General features: G+C 33.0%; 2 protein-coding genes and 1 long non-coding RNA gene across 3 annotated transcripts; 2 read left to right on the top strand and 1 right to left on the bottom strand.

Moving 5' to 3' along the window:
- The first annotated feature begins 2101 nt into the window (after nt 1–2101).
- Nucleotides 2102–3332, top strand: LOC122587884. Its single transcript, XM_043760043.1, has 2 exons — nt 2102–2488; nt 2655–3332. Exons 1-2 carry the CDS (start codon nt 2102–2104, stop codon nt 3330–3332), a joined length of 1065 nt encoding a protein of 354 aa, XP_043615978.1.
- Nucleotides 3333–12816: 9484 nt separating this feature from the next.
- On the bottom strand, nt 12817–16542 carry LOC122590073. The gene is made up of 3 exons (XM_043762406.1): nt 16488–16542; nt 15636–15797; nt 12817–13283 (listed from the first exon to the last, which is right to left on the bottom strand). The coding sequence occupies exons 2-3, from the start codon at nt 15736–15738 to the stop codon at nt 12958–12960; spliced, it is 429 nt and encodes a 142-aa protein (XP_043618341.1). The 5' UTR covers nt 15739–15797; nt 16488–16542; the 3' UTR covers nt 12817–12957.
- Nucleotides 16543–18937: 2395 nt separating this feature from the next.
- Nucleotides 18938–20270, top strand: LOC122586549. The gene is made up of 3 exons (XR_006322027.1): nt 18938–18969; nt 19044–19145; nt 20247–20270. It is a non-coding gene; the product is annotated as an uncharacterized LOC122586549 (long non-coding RNA).
- The last annotated feature ends 3450 nt before the right edge of the window (nt 20271–23720 follow it).

Raw genomic sequence — 23720 nt, 5'->3', positions numbered from 1 at the left:
AATATTACAGATCAAAAGATTGAGAGGATGATATGAAAAATAGATATAAGGTTGTGAATATATTGTACAAAAACCCTAAACGTGTGGAATGCGATTATATATACACAACAAGAGTAGCAGCATCCACAATAAGCCCTCCATCTTTAGATATGAGCAAGATTAGTCCTTCCAGTAACCCTTTAAGCAAATGTCCATCTTTAGCCCTCCAACAATAATCTTTTCTACATCTTTAGTCCAAATATACCTGAAACAAACTAATCATATACTAAATCAAAATATACCAATAATTATGAGAATAAAATTATCAATTTAACAATTCCAAACCGAAAGTATACCACCAGAATGGCCTCTAGCTAGCCGAAGACGATGCGAAATCAAACTGACAATTCCAAACCGAAAGTATACCACCTTAATTGCTTTGGAGCACCCTTATAACCCGGAGGTAGGGGTCGAAACAACGTACAGAATATATCCGAATTAACTTTGATAGGTGAAATCTTACCCTACCTCATTAACATCATGCATGCATGCACTTCCTTAATTAAACTCATTACACGATTCAGCCAAAGGATCCTTAATTTTCAGGTTCAACGTAATCTCTAGCATTATCAACGTACAGAGATGTCAACAGACTTAATTAATAGATGATCCAGATACAATGGTATTATCGTCATTACCCGGCCACCTCCATATCGCCAGTATCATTACTAGCTACCCGAAGTCAGGCCGGCCATCGATCTTTAACGTCATCAGAACTACGCCCATCAACTTAAATAAGCCATCATATGAACTTAATTTGATTGAAACATAATATCAAATCAAATTAAATAAGAGTAATTTAAATAAGAAATGTGATATTATGATATAATTTAAAGGAAAATGATAGCTAGATCTTATTAAAGTATATTTCCGCTAATAATCTCTTTTTAATTCTTTTAAAATTTGATATTTGTGTTTCATGTGTCTCAATCATGTGATTAGGGAGATTACTAGATTTTAGACCCGTGTCCAACACTGGACACGGGGTTTACGATATTATCAATATTAGATCTTCATACATTTAATTCATAAAATCTTATAATTTTGAAGATATACGATTCTAAGTGTTATAATGTGCAAGTTGTAGTACAATAATCGCATGCTCGTCACTGTCATTATTAGCTGAGACATATTGATGAAATTGTTTGACGTAGTCATTCCACAAGGCATATGCTACAATAATTTTCCTATTATAAAAGTTTTTGAAACCAGTTATACTCATAATGTAATATTATTATTAATATATAGTTAAGAGTATAACTGGTTTCAATATGAATATAATGTGGTCATGATGTAAGCTCTTTTTCAATCATCTGTCTTATGATAATTAGATAACAATTATGATTGTTTTCAATTTCTTTGATAACAATTAGGACTCTTGATTTGAGTGACAATTGTAACTTAAAAATAAATGTATGAATACTTTTTGTAACGTTTTTAAGAAAATTTTAAAAAAATCATCTCAAGTTGATGGTTAAAAATAAATATAGATTAAGTGTTGAGGGCTAAAAAGTGTAAATTGTTGATGGAAAACAAAAAAGTGTAAATTAATGAGACTTTTTCTACAAATTAATATAAATAATATTATAATACTCCCTCCGTCCCTAAATAATTGTCATGGGACCCAAAGCTCAAAGATTAAGAAATGTTTGATTAATATGCTTTTTTTAGCCATAAAAAGACATTCATACCCTTAAATTAAAATTCCTTTGAAAACCAATTTGTCTTCACTGACTACTGATGAAATTCCACTTCCGTTTACTTTCCCTGCCAATCTTTATGTAGAGTACCAATTGTAACTTACAACTACTTTGTCTTTTACTCACATGAAACACCAAAAATTAAACTTTTTAAGATTACCGTCAACTTTTTGCCTGCTATTCTTTTATGGGCATATTTGGAGTTGTTTAAATTTTCGCCTACCAACAATAAAGAATTCTTAACTTCCACATTTTCACTACGGTTAGCTTTCTCTATTTCATCTACCATAAATATGGACAATTTAACAAATCCACGGGGAAAAAAAAACTTAACCAATAACCAAAGACAAATCATCTACCAAATGTTAATGCAACAAATCGTTGATAGAAAGTTGCAACATGAAACCCTTAAACATGTGGCGACACTCTTCTCTGTATCTAAGCGGACTATAAGTCGCATTTGGCATGACGCTAAACTTCAACTTCAACATGGATCACTTGTCGATGTATCTTCGAAGATGGCTAATGTAGTTGGAAGAAAAAGAATACAAATCGATTATGCTCAAGTCTCACAAATCCCATTACGTCGTCGAACAAATATTCGGTCTATAGCAAAAGCAATAGACGTTTCAAAATCAACAATGCATAGAAGAATCAAAGAAGGAGCTTTAAGACCACATACAAATGCGATCAAGCCGGATTTAACCGACGACAATAAGAAAGCAAGGTTAGAGTTCTGTCTATCAACCGTTACTTGATCTTTGACATTTCATGACATGTTTAATGTGATTCACATAGATGAAAAATGGTTTTATATGTCAAAACCATCAAAGCGTTACTATCTTGTTCCCAACGAAATTGAGCCATTAAGAACATGTAAATCAAAAAAGTTTATCACAAAAGTAATGTTCCTAGCCACCGTTAGCACGACCAAGATTTGATGCATCGGGTAATGAAGTCTTTTCGAGAAAAATCGGTATATTCCCATTCACAACTTTGGAACCCGCAAAACGGTCGAGTAAGAATCGTGTTGCTGGAACGTTAATAACAAAACCAGTTTTATCAGTTACTAAAGAAGTAACAAGGTCTTGGTTAATCGAAAAAGTACTACCGGCTATTAGATCTAAATGGCCACGAGATCACACTGGTCCAATTTTTATTCAACAAGACAATGCAAAACCCCATATCGATGTCAATGATGCGGAGTTTAATCAAGAGGCTTCAAAAGATGGGTTTGATATCCGAATTTGTTTTCAACCTCCAAACAGTCCAGATTTGAACGTGTTGGACCTCGGGTTTTTTCAGGCGATTCAGCCTCTTCAAGAACAAGAGGTTTTAGGATCAATTGATGAATTAGTTAGTGCTGTTAAAACATCTTTTGAAGGAATGCCATCAAATGAGCTTAACAATGTGTTTTTAACTTTACAAACATGCATGAAAGAGATCATGAAAGTTCGAGGTGGCAATAATTACCAAACACCACATATTGGCAAAGGTAAGTTAGAACGACAAGGAAAGTTACCATTAACAATCGAGTGTGACGGTAACTTGATAAATGATGTCCTTTCATATTTGGGTCCGCAAACGGAGTAGAACTTCCTTGTGTTTTTGTTTTTTGGTGGCAAAGAGTACTAGAAAGAAAAACAGAGCTTCATGGTCTTATGGTAGAAGAAAGTAAAGAAGCTTTTGTACTCATTGTAAGCATGTACTCCAAAAACGCGTATGTAGTCTTTTGAAACTTTTGTAATCTTTTGTCTTATGTAAGATTGTGTGTTTTGGAGTGATGTACACTTAATTTGGAAATGAAAAATCTGTTATGTTTATCACTGGGAATTTTGTTTTGTGTTTTACGAGTATTCCACTATAATTATAGTGACAAATAATTAGGGGCAAAATTGGAAAGTACAAGTCTATTTTTAGAAGTGGACATTTAAATTGGGACAACCAAAAAAGGAAAGATAGAACATTTAAATTGGGACGGAGAGAGTAATATATTTGGATAATTATTATTAGGATTTTTAATTTATAGTTTATCTAAATGATGACATAAGCGAGAGTCAATTTGATAAAATTAAGCGATTTGATTGGTTAATAAGTCATTAGTTTAACTGTCTTATAGTATATATTAAGATAAGATTAAGATTAAGATTGGAAGAATAATGAATTAGTAGAGACAACACTTATATTGACTATTTGAGTTTTAGTTAGGGCTGTAAATGAATTAATAGAGACAACACTTAGTGTAAAGATATGATTCTCCCCCGAAGAAACTGGCCGGTGGGTTAAAATCTTAGCCGTAACTGATCCAAATCCAAAATTTTGTTAGTAGTTTCCTCCATTGTACGTAGATTTGAAATTAATTTGATGTCATTATCTCCTTTTGTCCACGTCCCAACTGATCCAAACGAGCCGCTGCCCGTTCCTACTACTCCCTCTTAAAATTCAGAAAATCAGCATCCACTTAATTCGTTTACCTTACGAGTCACTAGTCGCAAGAGTAGAAGCTCTAATTAATTAATACCAATTAATTGATGAGAACAGAGACTGAATTCAACAACTATATATAGCCCAGCTATGCATATATAACCTAGCCCAGATTAACAAGAACAAAACCCAGCTGAATAATTATAATCTCAACCCAAAATTACGAAGAGAATAGAATTAAGAACAAGAATTAAAGTCAACTGGTATATGAGCCCAGTTAGCTCCCGGCCGGCCTGTTTGCGTTTTACGCTATTACCAAAAACATAATAATAAACCTAATGGCTTTAACTTGGCCTTATATATAATTAATATTGGGATATTCCCCTATTTTACACATAGCACCCACGTAATTATAAAGACACTTAACTAATTAATATTAAATAAAGGCCGGCCTGGACCATTCTTCAGCTAGCTTGTTCTTCAGGACACATAGAGATGTTTAGCAAACTAGCATTTTAAGTACACAAACCTTGGCTAAATTATCTTTTATCTGAGTAGGTTTAATACTCTCAGGTATTCCAAATCCCAACCTGGCTGCACAGCATAACTTGAAGAAACAAATAAAGAGATCTGCAACAGATCATTAAATGTAACAGGGGTACGCAGTGTCGGCTTAAACTTTTTAGTGGCGGGTCAATTTTGGAGGCTTTTTTAGAAATCTCTAACAAAAACCTTCTTTCATTATCTGGGTTCGGAACAACAAAACTAAACTAATGACCAATATTAATCGGATTATCCAAGACCAACATTGCTATATTGAAAATATTATACTAGTACATTATGTCCTAAGTCATACAAAAGTTTATAAATCAATAGTAAGTAGTCTACCATTTTTAGAAGCTGTATAATGATGAGATCCTTAAAAACTCACACACTATCATCTTATATATACAGATATTAAATATTGAATATCTATGTATATATAAATCAAAAAGCATATCACACACACCGATAACATGCCAAATTATTCGCATCTAGAGAGAGTGAGAGAGAGATTTTAGGCGTCGAAGAGGAGGGTTGTTTGCAAGAACCACACTGGCACAGATACAAGGTTATTGCAATATCCCATTCATTAATAAAAAGCCAAATAATTAATAAAAGCCCAAAACTTATATAAATTTTGGGGCCTTGTGTTTATGGCGGCCTAAACCCTAAAGCGGTTGCCTAACCCCAATAACCTATTGGCCCGGCCCTTATTTGACTTTACTTCAAACTAGATTTTTATCCCGCGGAAGACGCGGGTAATTTAAAAAAAAACGATTTGTAATTAGTTGATTATCTAAGTAAATGTTAGACTAAATATTTATGAGATAAATAATGTAAAATTAATAAAATAGCATTACATATAAATTGTTAATTACACAAATTCAATGAATATGAATCCAAAAGCTTCATTTAAACCAAACTAAAAAAATCTAACAGAACTGTATAAAAAATATAGAAAATTACATCTAACGGATACAACTTAATTGGTTGTTAGCTAAACAAAACAATAATTTCACTGAGCTTGTAGATTCTTTGTTGCAGCCTCATTGTTTTCTTGAAGAATGCTTGTTACTCGACATCAAGCTTTGGGGTGATTTATTTGATCTACTTTTGAAATAAAAAACAAACTACTTATCAAAAGGAGGAAAAAGCTTACATCATCTGACTCCTAGTTCTCCTCAAGCTCATCTTTGTAGTCAATTTTTACCTTTTGTATAGGAAAGCCAAATCAAGTTCTGCCTTAAATTTGGTCAGCTCCAATTTTATTTTCTGTCCAAATCAAGTTCTGCATCAATAACTTTTGCACTCATAGGCCCATCTATTTTAATACAACAATCTTTTGCACTCATAGGCCCATCTATTTTCTTTATTAATCCGAAAAACCATAAGCCCAATATCCATTTTACTCTTGAAAGTTAATTACCTTTCACTTTTGAAAGTCAAATTTCCTTTAGATAATGTATACCCATTGCTGTTGTTAACATAATACAATCTCCCTCAAAGTAAATCTCATTAGAACCAATTTCCCTTAACTAAAACATAAATGCACTAAAAAACCAACCCCTTCTACCAAATATCACTTTTGACCCATTAACTTAAAATGGTCAATCCTTCCATACCAAATTCTATCTCTCCTGTAAAAAAAACTAAAATCTCTCAATCAAAAATAAATGTAACCCACTGCTTTATTAAATTCCAAACCCAAATAAAAACAAACCTCCCCATAAACCAGAACCTGCAAATCATACTATTTTTAAGAATCAATATTCAGAAATATAGCTGGTGGTAAGTTTGCATCAGAGCTCGGTTGGAAGAACTTTGTGTGGTGAGTTTTCTGCGACACAATTAGCGTAAACTTTAGATCCCATATCTCATCTAAATACCTGCATGCCTACATTGAGCAACACTTTCTTTCAATTACTTTTAGGAAACAAATGTAGATTTTCGCCTTTTCGTTTCAAATTAACAGCTATCTAACCTGAATGATCTGTTCTAACTCATTGTTGAGAACTTGGCTAAACTGAGACTCGCTTACCCCATCCCTGAAGATAATTATATGTTTCGGTTTTAGCTTAGGGGTACTTTCATAAAAGTCTTCCAGCAGTTCCCTGAGATCACAAATATATCACAGCTTTGTTACTATTGATTATAACCGAGTATGGGAAAATTTTGCAAAGTTTATAACTAAATCAGACCTTATCATGCCCTCATCTTTCCCAGGTGACACAGCTTGGAATGGCCGTCAATCATTTCAACTCGAGCAGATTGTGCTCTTACAAATGCCCTGTAGCGGGAAATATAAGGTCATTTTCTAGAGCTTACTACCTGCACATTCCCAAATAGAATTATAAGTAAGAAACACCTTAAGGTTATCACGGTTTAAAGAATCTAAAACAGAACAAACTGCAGCAATTGAGGGCACATATGAACGGCCTGGTGAACCATGAGATACATCCAAGCAAATACATGGAAATAATATCATCAAGAATAAAATATAAAATATATAAAGAAAGTTCATTATTTGGTGAAACCGAAGAACTGTCGTCTTCTTTCTTAGTGTCCTTTCTCTTAATCTTCTTTGCAACCTTAAAACACCATGTTCAGCTTGAGGTACATCAAAATCTGAGCTACATCAACCTCTTCATACGAAAAATTGTCCCTGCAGGTAAAGGACCATGTTTAGCATGAGGTACATCAACCTCTTCTTCAACAGACTCTAATGGATGTTTTTGTCTTACTTTATTATTTTATGCCTCCTTCACAAGTTTGGAGTTATAGCCAATACACAAGCTTCAGCTTAAACTGTCGTTTTGACACCAATATAACCAGAAATACATTATTCACACCGACATGAGCAGCTTAAGCTCTGCTCTTGGCGGATTTAGTATTGTACCATCTACATATTGATTAAAACTTGAAAAGTTTTTTTTTTTTTTTATCTTAGACCTAGGTTCCCTTTCCTAAACCTGGTAAGTAGATTATTACATTAACACCACCTAAAAGATAAACACGGTTACCTCTTCATCTGCAGAACAACCGCAACACCATCACCGCCTCCTAAGTTCATGAGTATTTGAGGCTTTGACCTGTAATGATCAATAATAACATTAGCAAGCCAGAAGGTCTTGAAACAGGGTGATCAATAATGACATAAGCTTGGATTCTGTTTATGAAAACCCCAATTTCAAAAATTATAAAACCTAAATCTTATCAATAAATTCTTTTTTCCTTGTTATTCTTCGATCTAAGCAAACAAACCTTGATTATAATCACTGGAGCTCAGACAAACCCTAAATATACCTCCGATCTTAAGATTCATCCCCCTGCTTGTTCCATATTAAGAAAAACTATAAAAATTTACCTTTTGATAATCATCTTCATAAAATATCCATAATGTCAAACCAAAACCACCCCGTTTTGACTCGTAACCAAGCACATGTGACCAGCCCCCTTGGGCACCTCCGTAATGAAGATTTAAGTTTAAATTGACTTCATATTTAACAATTTTAAGTAAAGTTCCAATAGTAACTACGTATAACATAAATAGATTTGATTGAGAAATAGATCAACTTCAGACTCAGCTTGAGACTCACCCCAACATTCATCTTTGAAACATACGAATAGAGGTATTTACCTAAATTTGAAATGACAATAAACTCGCATTGTCCAAATAGCTAAAATTTCAGAAACCACGAAGAATCAGCCAAGCACTCGCTTTGTAAAACCACCCAAACTCTTCCTCCGCCATTCGACTATATCCTGCAATCCAACAAATAAAAACATTACAGTTTAAACATAATATATAGAAAATGAATAGTCTTGGCTATACTTACCTCAAGACGGAACACTTACCGACTCTAAATGAAATTATATTATTAAATTCACACACTTGGTATGTAAAAAGATATAAATTTCAGATAACATGACAAAATTTGTTTCATGTCAACCTAACCCGACCCATACCAAAAACCAGTTGTTATTCAACCCATCCAACCCAACCATTTTGCTACCTCTAAGTTCCATAAAAGTAGGGCCATCTCCAATTGTGACACAATTAGGCTGCAAAATGATTGATTTCTCCTTCTTAATCCACAAAGAGTAACCAACCGAGCTATAATCATTAAAAATTGGTCCCACAAAGATATACACATCGGCTGATTCTACTATCTCCCCAACAAAGCTGGAGCTAACCGCACCCCAATACAAGTCCTTTCGCTGATGGCATTATAGTTATCGGTTACGCTGAAGCATCTGCAGACTCCATAAAAGCTTTTTGAGCCTTTGTAACTCTCATTTTGCTGTCTGCAACAATTACCGGTTTCACTGCTTTATTTAATAACTTTGCAGTTTCTTCCACTACTGCTTCTAGTCCCAGTGGATTGCTTGATCTGCATTATTAGTATTATAAATACCAAATTCAAAAGAATAAAAAGAATAAGAATTAGATACTATAATGAAATTAATTTAGGAATTAATATATAACTATTGATACATTAAGAAAAATATACACACACATAATTTACAGCATACATGCTAAATATGAGCCAGATTCGGGTCTACATTCAGGTCAGATTCGGGTCCAGTCCAGATTTGCTATGACGTGATAACTTTAAAAATTTAACTTTTTTTTCATCTTTTTTAAAAAAACACCAATTATCTCACCTTAAAAACATTAGTATGCATTTAATTGAGAAAGCCATGATCGGTTGAACCACCACTTGATTAATGATCACCACTGTTACACCAAACTAATCAGGAAAAAAAACACAAAAACAATTTAAACTCGTTGAATTACCAACTAAAAGATCTAAGCATAGTATATATATATATATATATATGTATATATATATATATTACCTCGTCTTCTAACTTCTGTAGGCTCCTCATAAACTTTGCAAGATGCATCTGTCGGGCTCATGTTCCCCTCGAACATATAAATCAGTCCTCTATACAGGGTTGTTACACCGTCGACTATCATATGTGTTTCAAACCTTCAAACAAAAATGACAAGATAAAGTTAGCCTACCTGAGTTTACCAAAAGTAAATTCAGATTCATCAGATCGATGAAGTCCAATATCTTTAAGAGACATGATCGATAATGTCACAAGCAGTCAAATCATAAACAGGCCAACAGCCATATCCCATTCCCCCATCACCTACTATTTGAATCATCCAATTTTGATGATACTGGACGTAAAGTAAAAAGAATATTGAAAGACTTGGACCTCATCAATTTCTCCATAATTGAAAGACTTGGACCTTGCATTATAAAATCCACATAGATAAGAAAGACTAACCAAGTAACCATAATTATTACAAGCCTGAAATTTCAAGATAACTCTAAAATTTCAATAAAAAACACAAAAAGGGTCAATGATAACGTGAAACCATTACCTTTTTTGATAGACAGAACCTGTTCATTCGCCTTACCATCAACAATGCTCTAACCATCTTCACCATCAATTTCCCATACATATCACATCCTGTTTTATGCAATTGCATTAGTATCTTTGCTTCAAATACTACCATTAAACCTTATATATAGTCAATGACTCTTAAATGGAGAGCATGACTTATGTTTTACAAAAGTTGAAATCCAAAAACCTGAAAGCATCAAACAATAGTAGAATGTGATACATGATACCAGTAAATATTAAACATATAAGTAGAAAACCTATTTACATACATACCCGACCCATCCACCAGTTAACTTTCTCCAGTCAAGAGTCCAGTTCATCCACCAGTTTAGTACCCAGTTCATCCAGCAGTTCACCCACCAGTTGAAGTCCCAGTCAACACACCAGTTCGTCATCTTGAACAAAAAACACTCAAACAAACCCGCTCATCTCAAATACCTCAACTTCTTCATCTTGAGCAAAAAACACTCACAAATAGGCAAATCAACAATCAAGATTCCAAGCCCCCCTCTGCACTGTTGAGATATTACATTCAAGAGCTTCAATAGCAAGCAGTTTATTACATTCAAGATGAATAGTATCATACTTTCTTTAACAGAAAAAATTAGCTAAATACTTATTAGGCTGAATCTAAAATTGAAGTAAATATGTATAGCCTAAAATTGAAAAAACCATATACAACTATCAATGAACACACTAAACAAACCCGCATACCCTTCACCTTCACATCTATGCAAACCTTGAGCTCAATCACATAATGAAAAATACTATAACATAGGGAGAAACTTTGAAAAGAACCTGCAAACTTCAAATCTTCAACAACACAAGTCGTTTGTGCCTCTAAAATCGAAAACTCCTCTTCAATTTTAAGCATTAACACCTTCATATGGCTGAATCTGTTTAAAGCCATTAAAAAAAGACATGTAACATATTAGGCTGAATCTGTTTAAAGCTAGTATGTTTTTTTTTTCTTAATCATTATCGTCATCATAATCGTGATCAACATCATCATCAGAAGCTTTCACTGGATATATATCTCTACATATATCATCATCATGAAGGTTTGGTCTTCAAAAAATCAGATCTAATTACTCTTGTAGAAAAATAATGAAAGAACAAAAAAGAGATGAAAGAAAGTGGTGTAAAAAGAAATAATAAAACCTTATTTAACTTTTCTCTCTCCATTATCCCTTTACTCCTCTTTTTCCCCTTTCAAATTTCAAAAGACCCGCCCATTTTAAAATTTGAAAACCTTGCTTTGCTCCCTCCCAATATAAGCCCCCACACACACTCAAAACACCTCAAAAAACATACAACTTGACATCACCAATCCGATGTGGAAGAGGCCTTCGGTTGACACGTCAACCTTGTGATGTCACTCGAGTTGTTTTCTTTAGTATGAAAGGAGAGATATGAACCTTCCGGCATAGTCACTTGCTCATGTCTCAAGTTAATGTTAGTATTCATGGAATATTTCACTTAACTTCAAATACGAATTAAGCTTGGGAGAATTGGTTTAATTTCATTATAATAGTGTATGTGTTGTACATGTATACTGTAATTCCGCGCCAATTTGGGGGTGTTATATATGAGTAAAGTGAACTTTCAAAAAAAAAACACTTCAAATACAAGGCTGCTATTTCTGATGATGATGTTGATGAAGTTGCTCCCTGGATTCATGGTTTTCCGATTGTAAATCACGGCAATGTATATGTTGAATATTGGGGAGAGTGTTTATACTTATTTTTCATTTATTTATATACAAAATTGATACCACGGTCCACTGGTCCGGGATGGTCACTTAAAAAAAAAGGTTAAGTTTATAGGAATTGCAACTAACTATGGCCGAAAAGTTATTGTATGCATTAACTTACAAAACCTCTATTACATGTAATGAACTATGATAAATATTTATTTTATCAAGATTTTTACAGTTTTCACTTTTTTCCTTTTTCATCTCTCACATATATAGATAAAATAAATAAAATCAAAGAGAAGAAGAAAAAGAGATACTTTTCCAAAAAAAAAGAAGAAAAAGAGACATAAAGTAAAAAATTGGAGGGAAAAACCAAGAGTTTAGTTAAAAACCTTAAAATAAGAGATAGAAAGTAAAGAAAAAAAAAAGATTTGATAATTAAAGCTAGAAACCCAAACTTAATTGATAAAAATTAAAAACTTTATCTAAACTATAATTAAGTTTGTACACAAAAAGTTAGACTAAAGTTAAAAAACCAATAAGTTAAGTGGTACAAATAAGTTAAAAGTGTTAAAATAACATATAGAAAGTAGGGGGGAAAAATGATGATTAAAGTTAAATCCAAAGTTAATTAATAAAAATTAAAAACTTTAAAAGTAAATTATACTTTTATATAAAAAGTTAAACTAAGAAAACATAAAAATATACATCGGTAAAAAAAAAACAAAAAACAAAAACTGCAAAAAACGACAAAATAATAATAAGACAAAATTGTTAACGTCGGCAGGTAGCTAAGAATTCACACACGTTTCTGATATTGTTCATGCATACAATGTAACTTCATGCACACAATAACTTTTCGGCCATAGTTAATTACATTTCCGTGCATTTAAACCAAAAAATAAAAACAGATTTAGACTAAAATTTGCCAAGCACATGAACGATTTGTGACTAAGTGTAAATAAAATTAAGATTAGAACCAACAATAATACATAACAAAATAAACATATGTTTCGATGGATTTCATTCAACATACTTAAATTTATAGGCATACAAAGAAGAACTGAAAGATAGTAACTTTAGGTTGCAAATAGCTTCTTCTTCAAAGTGAATAGTACGCCTTCATTCATGACCTCAACATTCTTCATGTGAATGTTGCATCCGAAATTTATTCTGCCTGGAGTAAAATGTACGCATAGTGACACGGTCATCGTGGGTTACAATAGCATTGAAAAACATAGCCCTTCTGAAAAGACTTTCCCGAGCTAGCAAAGACACTGAGTCATGCTCCCTAAGCTTTAGGAATATGGTTATGGCTTCAGCGCTTTCTTTCCTTTCGTAGTCTCCGGGGAAACTTAGAGATACGCCTTTAATGGCGTTATCAGCTGTAGTTTTGGTCTTAGATAATGTATGAGGTATCCTATTTAATAGGAGCTTTTGTGTACAGTGTAAGAGGAATCCTGTTTCAATTAATACAAACATTCGATATTAGGAATCAGAAAGAAAAAAAACAGCAGAATGTTTTTAAAAATTTGGAAATGTCCTTTTTTTCTTAATAAAAAAGTCAGTGATTTTTATAAGATATGATAAAAATTTTACCTAATTTAACGCCGAATGATATAAATGAACAAAACATCATATAACCAAAGCAATGAATTATATCTAACTCGACGTATCTACAAATCGTGTTTGTTTTCTCAAGGGTATGTCGTCTCTAACCACAAAACATTATACACACATATATATCTATACCAATCCAATACTACCAACTTTAGAATACAAACCAAGTGAGAACCAACCATAAACACCCATTGTCAGCAGCCACTATAAGAGGGTATTATTGGGAAACAAGTGTTGACTCGACCTATCCATATTAATTGCGTCAAACTTTATATACCGTTACCTGTTTTTATTTCAATTTGAGATGCACCACTACACCAAACATTAGTTTGGGATGCATAATTATATAAGAATACGAATTTTGTGAGAATTTAGTTTGGGATGCACAGTTTTAGAATTTGGAAATAGAATGCACATGTGGATTCCATTAAATAGTTATAAACAACCATTCATGTTGGATCTCTACATTTGAAATTGAAACTGCCATTGAAGTGTAACGCGTATTCGATTTTTTTGATCCTTTAATTTTCTCTTGGCTCTTAAACTACCCCTTTGTCCTCCAACATCAAATAGACATTTTAGCCATTAACTAAATGTCTTTTATGCAGAAGTGCCATCATCGTCCTAGACTTTCATTTCAAGATTGTTCTTACCATTATTAATTTAAAGTGTTCTTACTGAATGCTACCTATGTGTGTCTGTGTGTGATTACCGGATAACGACAAATCGACCTAACCACAAATCAACCTAACCACAAGATGATGACTTTTGGAAGAATCAAGGGATAGGATTAGGAAAGAGATTTAGTAGAATCCATGTATTAAGATCTTGGGCGTTTGGTAGAAGTGAATCAAAGAGAATGGAAATGTAATAGAGAATGAATATAATGGGAAAGAGAATGAGTGTTTGAAAAGAGAATGGATTTTGTCGTTTGGTACAAACAGAGAATGAATATACAAAAAATACAAAATTTTGAATAATAATTAAATTTAATATACATAACATCACTAAACAAAAACAAAAAAAAAAATTTCATTCCCATCAATTCTCTACATTTTATAAAAAATTGAGGGAATGGAATCGATTCTCACTTTTCGATTCTCTTTCTCATTCTCCATTGCAACCAAACATGAGAAGTCTTTCTCATTCCCTTTCCACCCTTTCCATTCCATTGTACCAAACACCTAAGGTTTTAGGTTGATATTTAGGCCAATGAGTTAGGTTAGTTTATCATTTTCATTTATACAAGTGTTTTAATTTGATTTCCCAAATACACATATCATACTTGCGGCATACTGACAAGTTTTTATCCTAGTTCAACTTTATTTATTATGATCTAGATACAACATGTTGGTTTTCCTAAGGCAGGATGTTTACTAAAAGGAAAACTACAGAGCAGTAGATATTAGGCTTCAAAGTTGATTTATATTTGAACAACGCAAAAAAAAAATTACATTGATTAATCTATCTTGGCAATTGAGTGATTCAAGATTCTTTAATGTATATGGAGAGTTTGCTACTTAAAAAAAAACATGATTTATCTATATATACTAATGATATAATCGAAAGACAAGCTAATACTAACATCCAGGTTTAATTAAATATGTTACAATTCTAAATTTTATTATTATTATTATATGACATTGTCTTATATATAAAACATTATTAACCTATTTTTTATAAATTCTAGTCTCAAAATAAATACTTTGTAAATATGTGCAAATTTTATATGAACTTTCTAATAGAAAAATAAACAAATTCTACCACGTATATTTAAAAATATATACTTTGATGTTATCATAATACATGTCTTGTTATAAGTAAGAACTTAAGGGAACCATATAAGTGATTCACTATCTTAGAACGTCCAACCTCTCTTTTTTTTTTTTTTTTAGAAAAAAGGACAATAATTTGAAGATATCAAACGTAAACCTAGAAAACTGAACTAGTAACGAATACCTTAAATTCAAGAAAACCCGACCAGAAAAGTAAACAATTTGTGAGGTAACCTAATTAAACTAAATCTTGCACACCCATAAATAAATATTTAGATCCGCCACTACCCAACAGGATATTATTAAAAAAAATATAGTTCAAATCATAAATCAGTTACTAAACATTGAACAAACAATGTTAGATAAATTATAAAAATATTGTATTTGTATATATGTATATATATATATAATATTTACCAAAAATATTACTGGCGGTAGCAAACCCACGCCGATGAGCGGCCTCTTGACGGAAGGGAAAAACTGATCTGCTTGAAGCAAGAAGCTGTTTCGCAAGAAACATCTCAGATGATGAATAATAATCGACTGGTTCTCAATGACTACGTACTCACAAATCAAACCCTAAGCGATTTACGTTAGGTCGGTTATAAACTTATAATAATAGGGGTTTCTCGGGGAAAGAGGGACAGATTACACATATCGTGTTACTTTGGAGTTTTTATAAGCGCTCATTTACACAACTAATGACGATCCATGTTTACCTGAATTTATATTTATCCTTCTTAAAGCATTTAAATATCATATATATCCAAATAAAGTTGAAAATATCATATATATATATATATATATATATATATATCCTTCTTAAATACAACAAATATCATATATATCCAAATCATTAAGTTTATTAATAATTATTATTTTTTAACTCACGAATGACCATTCTATCCTCTTTCCTTCTTGCTCGAAAGTCTGATTCTAACACAGACCATAATGCAGTTACCAATATGTATTATTATCAACTAGGAAAACGTATTCTACTATTCCATCATTCCATAAACTTAAACTAAACTTTAAGACTTCTTTCAACAATAGACTCAAATTAGTCTATCAAAAACAAAAAGATATTTTTGCATAAAAAACTATCGTTTTTAAGCAACTACATTACTACTTTTTTTTAAAGAACTGAAAATATATGATAGTTCTCTTTTGTGGCCTTCGAATACCATAATGAAGCCTACAAGGTTAAATAAAAGATAGGAAATATATATACCAGTTCATTTAACTAAGCAATAATATGAAATACTTTACCGATTATGATTTCCGATTGTGAATGGAGCTAATGGTTTGGGCTTACGAGAAGTTTGAATCACTCTAATAGGTGATGAAAAATAAATGAAAGGTTTGATACTTTGGAGAAGAAAAAGAGGGTAGAATGGTCATTAATAGGCTTTAAAATAATTATTAAGGATTAAATTTGTAATTTGGATATATATGATATTTTGTTGTATTCAAAAAGGATATATATGATATTTTTAAAGTTACTTGGGTATATTTGATATTTAAGTGCTTTAAAGAATGTTTATTTGTTTTTTTAAATACAACACGTTACTTGCGCAATGTAACGACATCGACAGGTGGCATTGGTGTTGTGACGTCAAATAATATAGTGATTGATGTAAATATGTTTAATTTAAATGAGGTACTAGAGATACTTTATAATACTAGAACAGTACATGCATGTTACGGCGTTAGTATAGGTGGTAGCGGTGATATTATGACGTCAACGGTGATGGTAGTGGTGGCGAGCGACAATAGTTACGGCGGTGGTGGCGGGGGAATTGTTGATGGTGGTAGTGGCGGCAACGGCGACGAGAATAGTGTAGGTTATTGATGTAATTTGGTTTTGAGTTTTGATTAAGAAGCCTAATAGATAGACCTACTAATTAGCCTAACCATTAATATATTGACATGTGTACAAATTACTAATTAATCTAAAACATAAATAAGTCTCTTCCCAAATTATCATGTATAGAACACTTACTATAAAATTCTTTATTGTTATACGAAAATATTGTTAGAAATACTTGTATCTTTAAGTTAGTGATTGAATGTCAATTTCACTATTTTGAATGGGGCATGCTATTAACACCAAGGATTTTGGCTATTGATACCCGACCCCAAAAGGGGCGAAATTCGCCCCATCAGATCAAAACAATTCGCCCCTTCTACGAGTGTAATTAATTCTCTGTAACCACCAAAATGGCAAACGTTCACTTCACCCTTCCTCATTTATCACCCCATACGCCCTTTTTCTTCCACCTCATTTCCACTCCACGATCTGCCTCCTAACTTCTCCATCTTTTTCTTCCATACCATCTTTTTCTTCTTTAATAAAGGTCAAATATTATATAAATATATATTATATTAATAATTATATTTGTATATCTTATATATATATAAAAAAAAATTTTAATGTTATTTGTTTTGATTTGATTTTACCCTCAATATATTATGTTGGAGCACTACTGCCGGATCCGACCACCACCGCCGGACCACCACCACCGTCGGACCACCACCACTGCCTTCCAGGTCCGTTCGCCATCTTTTAATTTTTGTTTTTTATTTATTTATTTTTGTTACTATTATTATTATTATTAGTGGTAGTATTATTATTATTTGTTTTTATGGAGTAATAATAAATTAATTTGATGTTTTTTTAATTATTATGTTGTTTTCATCATCTGTTATTATTAGTATTATGTGAGTATTTGTTGTTAATATATCATTGGTAAAAGGAATATATGGAGTCTGATTGAATGTATAGATGTAATATTATTAGTAAAATAAAGTTTATGTAGTAATAGATTTGTTAACATTAGATTATGACATGTTGTATGATAATTGTTCGGTTCGAATGATATTTTTCATGTAAAATATTTATGTAGTACTTGTTAGCATAGCACGTGTTGCTAGAGGACATGGCGGAGATGGTGTTGGTTATCCGCCGACTCCATATTGGAAGCCAGAATCAGGATGTCTTGCGAGTGGTAAGAAAGTTTCAATTAATATGTGTTATTGTATTGTATTTTATAAGTTGTTAGTATACTTTTTACTAATTTTAACGCACCTTTGTAGGTAAGAAGTTGCGTTCGTATGCCAAGAATTTAAAGCTAGAAAAGCTAAGAAATGACAACGGGGCACCGCTAGACATCGAGTTTGATATCCGAACCAAAACGTATAATCCGGTTGGACCGAATGCAAAGTATTTTGCACCGTTGCTGGGAACTTTGGCGAGGTCGGTGCCATTTTATTATGATTCATGGGAGCAAGTCCCTGAGGAGGCTAAGGATCATGTTTGGCCGTGTCTAGAGGTTGGGTTCGTATACTAAATACAAATTTGTTATTTAAAGTTAATGATACAATGCTAAAATATTTATTATCATTTGCAGTATTTTTTTAACTTGAGGTCGTACATCCAAGACCTTCATCCAGATCAATCAGAAAGGGAGTAAAATACGGGGTGACTGCATCATTGAAGAAATATTACAGAAATGGAAAGTCCCAATTCAAGAACGATTAGTTCATTAAAAAAGGAGGTGTAAAAAGTGTAGGCAATATTCGGGCAAACCCTCCAGGTGGTATAGATCCCCAAGATTGGAACAAGCATGTAGACTTCTTCGTGAGTGGGGGCTCTGTGCGTAGGTCCCAAGTAAATAAGGCGAACAGGACTCTCCAATCGGATATTCCGACACAGGGTTGTACATCATTTGCTCAGAGGCAACGTGGGATTGTAAGTACATTGTTATGTAATTAATCCTTTTATTGTAGACATATATATACTAAAATAATTTCATGTGTTTATAGTTTGGGCCAATTACTGCATACCCAAGCTTATTCGCTACTTGGGCTGAGTCACATCAACATGAGGATGGGTCGTGGACAAGTGAGCTCAGGGCTAAGCAGCATGTTAGTATTATTGTTGCTTAACCTTATAGATTAAATTTACATAGTTTTATTCCGTCTAAATTTTATTGTTGCTTAACCTTATATATTAAATTTACATAATTCTATTCATATTAAAACAGGTTGACATGCTCACGAGATGAGATGAAACTTCAAACGATGACAATCCTCCAACAGAAGCAGAAATAGTGACATTTGTTGAGGGGGAGAAAGCTGGTTAGAATCGTGGAATCGGAAGGGTTGTACCCGGTTTAGGTTCTTCAGGTAATTCATCGACTGATTCAGGGCCTTCTGATGCATCTACTAGTGGTTGACAACGCCCACGATTTACTACTCAACTAGATATGCAAGCGTTGGAGGCTCGTATGCAGAGACAACTAGAGTAGCAGGCACGACAGATTCAACAACTACGGGAGACCATATAGAGCCAACAGTCCATCAAGCCTATGTGGGCACGCTATTTGGCCATCCAAGTGACTCTTTAACAGCGCATGCTCTGACTCGACTCTATTCGTATTGTATTGGCCAAAGTTGAGGTGTAGATCCACCCAACAAGACACAAAAAATTCCTTATATTGCGACAACCAACTTAAGCTCACATAACGATAAACACCTGAAAATTAAAATAATATGGTAATGATGAAACAAATAACATATAAGCTTTTTCCAAACTTAAAATTGATGATTACGCCAAAAAATATACCTGGATAACTTTTCAAATACTCTTGAAGTGCTTCATCTCTAGTGATGTAATCCTCAATCGTGTGAGATTCAATAAGTACTTTCCACTGATGAAGAAAAATATAAAGAGCCCCCTTATTCTTAAATACCGGCTCACAATGTTTTATTATATTCCTCCTTACGTGAACTCTACAGAGTTGTCGCGCAGCATTCGGCACCACATTCCGACATGCATTCATTAGTGCTAGCTCCCTATCAGTAATTATAAGACTCACGGGCCAGCCTTCACCAAGTGTCCGTTTTAGAGTCTATAACACCCAAACATAGTTGCCCTCCTGTTTGTTTACGCACAAGCTATAAGAAATGTCTTGCCCGTTGAAGTGACGCCTACAATCTCAACAAATGGCATTCCATATTTGTTAGTTTTGTAGGTGGAGTCTATGAACAACACGTTAAGGAATGCACGCCAAATCTCAAATGATGTTGGGTGCATACAAAACAGATTTTCCATCTGGTTTGAATATACGTTCATTGTATACTCATAAGTGTAATGGAATTGTTGTAGTACTGACAAAAGCACCTACATTTTAAAAAAATCAAAAATCCTAATGTCTACATGCTCAACTCAAAGGATATGTAAAAGTGAAAAGCTAACCTGCATTGGAGTATTTCCAATCTTCTGGGCCTCTTCGTTTCTTATTTTTTTTCCAGTAAGTTGTGTACATCTTTGATGAGAGATAGGTTGTTTGGAAATTCCTTTCTCAATCCATCAAAAATACCTTGCGCATTCAGGTTTAAGTAATACTGCCTCCGTACCCATTCTTCTTCGGCTGGAGAAAAACGTCTGGCAAACGCATGACCATACACATCATCTATGTCATGATTATGTGTATGATCTATCACATTTACCCTCCAACCATATTCCGAATAATAACCTTGCAATTTGAATGGACAATTACATTTTTTTGAAAAACTCTTTCTGATGCCCTTACTCATCTTGCGGTATGTACCGCCACGATCGCAAATGAGTAATACTCTAGAAACTTCATCCGCTGCATTTGTGTTTGATCTACCCTTTACTAGGACATAACCTAGCGACATTGTTGTTGCTTGCGCCCATTCCGTCAGTTCTTTGACTAAGTTGAACGATGATTATAATAGAAAACATAAATCTCATATTTTTATTAAATAACTAAATACTTAAAGAAAAGATATGTTGAATTATACCTCATCGGTATAAAAGGGAGTAGTGTCGTAGTCAAAGTTACCGCCCTCATCTGAGTTGTTATCGTCAGAATTATCCATCTAAAATATACATTATATACGTATATATATAAATCAACAAAATAGCAATGGCTAATTTAGCTATAAAATATAGAACATTACATACGTACCTTATATTTGGATACCGTTTTGAAGTTTACTATAAATGGAATCATTCGTACATGCATATATAGGTAGGAGGTTAGTAAGAGCAGAAGGAGCGAATGGCAGATGGGGCGAAATTCGCCCCTTTTGCCCCCGACATTTTTGGATAAAAGTGACATAAAGGTGATTTACGGTATGGGTAAAAAACGGTATGGGTAAAAAATGGTATGGGTAAAAGTGACATAAAGGTGATGGGGTGTGTGTAAAAGTTTTTTCGCCCCTTCTGATATCCAATTTCGCCCCTTCTGCTCTGACAGCTTGAGGTGACTTAAGGCTCAAAAGGAATTGATTTAAATTGTTAGACCAGATGGGGCCAAATTCGCCCCTTCTGCTCAAAATTTTCGCCCCATCTGAGGAGTGTCAATAGCAAAAAAAAGGGTGCCAATAAGAAGCCCCTTTTGAATCTAGGGCCTCCAAAAAGCAAAGTCTTTCATCTCATCTTTTGAGCACTAGACAAAGAGTTCATTGATAAATTTAAAATTGTTCCATAATCTGACCGGCGGTTTTTACATACCAGAGACAGAAAACACTTTTGCAAATTGTTAAAAAATGGACAGACATATTCTCCGAAATGGAAAATTCTAATGCCAAACAATTTGTATGGGACTGAAACAGATTACTCGTGAGTTTTTGGGTCCCCAAAATTATTTGTTTGTTATCTTGTTCTTTTCCTTCCAAATAATTTGAAGTCTTAGACATTTGCCGTTTCTACTTTTTGTTACTAGTATTTGTCAAGATTTCCAAAATGTCTTAAAGTTTAATTCGTTGCTTTTGGCTAAACAAACCATTCGTTTTTGGCACATTGTTGTCAGACATATCATGTACATGATGTATTCCCATATGATATAACTATTAAGTCAAACATTACATTTATATTTATTCATTTTCTATCATGAAAGTAATTTATTATGTTTAATCTCATAAAATAACAAGTTCCTTTCTTTTATAATAATTGGTGTTGTCCCTTCATGGCTTCATTAGGCAAATGAGCTTCAAGTCTTCAAAAAGAGAGTATGTAATATCCTTTTACCTAAAATTGGGTACGTAAATAAATTCAAAATTTTGATTTGTTATTTAAATTGAATTTTAACTATGCTATTTTGATTTGTGTAGAGTCACGATATGTCCTTGACACAACTCCAATTATCTCCCCAATGACTTAGGTTACAACTTACACCTAAAACTCACAAACCTCGATTGATTTCTTTCATGGAGAAAGAGTTTATAAAGAAGTTAATTTCGTTTTTTCAAATTTGTCAAACATGGTGGTGGTGATATCCGCCCCTCACCGTAGATAATTTGCTAAGATGAGACGCATCAGGAGTGGGCGGTGGATGCAGCAAACATAGATCATGGGAGGGCAGGTGCTAACGAAGTAGAAGGGCTCGCGATTTTTAAACAAGTTACAACATGGTTAGATATGGAGAGATAATTATTTGTCTACATTTACGATTTGTAAATGTCTTGCCAATCTTTTCTTTTTAAGTAATGGTTCGACCATTTTACCCCTAAGACCATCAATCGATTTCAACGTTTCCTTAGTTTAGTCAATTAGGAAAGGAAATATGGGATGATTGTCCTTTTAATTTAGATTATTTTTCCAATTTATTTATTTTACTTACAATTTTTTCATATCACTTCATAACCATTTTCTTATGATCATCACCGTGTTTTTTTCACTTTTTAATTCTTTACCTTCAAATTTAATATCTCATTATAACATACAATATCTATCAATATAATCAACGGAAAAAAAAAACATATAATATATATAAAAAAAAAAGAACCTCACCTTAACCCTTTTCACGTAGGTGAATACCTTCATCTCTCCATCAACCCTTTAACCCTTCTGGTACGCCTCTTTTTTATTTCACTCATTCTTTTCACTTACCCCTTCAAGATGCTTTATATATGAAGAGAAGTGAATATAAGGTTGTCTCATACGCTTAAGTATGAAACTTTTTACGTATTAATATTTTAATATTTTTTGTTTAACCAATAAAATCACATGCCCCTCATAAATTTTATTGTTTAAAAAAATTTCATATATGAAGGGTTTCATATATGAAGTGTAGATTGGCATGATAATTCTTAGTCTTTGATGTCTTTTGGGCCAGTCATTTTCTACCTACAAAGAATATCTCTGGGGAACTCTCTTAACACAATGAAGAAAATTTGAACCCGAAACCTTCTTATTCCCAAAAACCCTTCTAAAAGACCCATGAATCTTACAAATGCGAGTACCACGTGACTTATGCTTATTAATTGGTTATTGATTAGACACTAAACAAAATACTCGGAAGAAATGCAAGATTCTAAAAATTGTTTGCATATTTTGAGATTATGAACTTAATATCTCCACAAATGTGTGAGCTATCACTTTTTTTATGATTGACCAAGTTCATTGTCTCAATTATGAAAATTCCGTATTAATCAGTTTTAGAAAGGGAAAATGATTAATCCTCTTAA

Source organism: Erigeron canadensis, chromosome 2 (genome assembly GCF_010389155.1).
Source record: "Erigeron canadensis isolate Cc75 chromosome 2, C_canadensis_v1, whole genome shotgun sequence".
NCBI classification, from domain to species: Eukaryota; Viridiplantae; Streptophyta; class Magnoliopsida; order Asterales; family Asteraceae; genus Erigeron; species Erigeron canadensis.
This window is presented reverse-complemented; position numbering and strand designations above follow the sequence as displayed.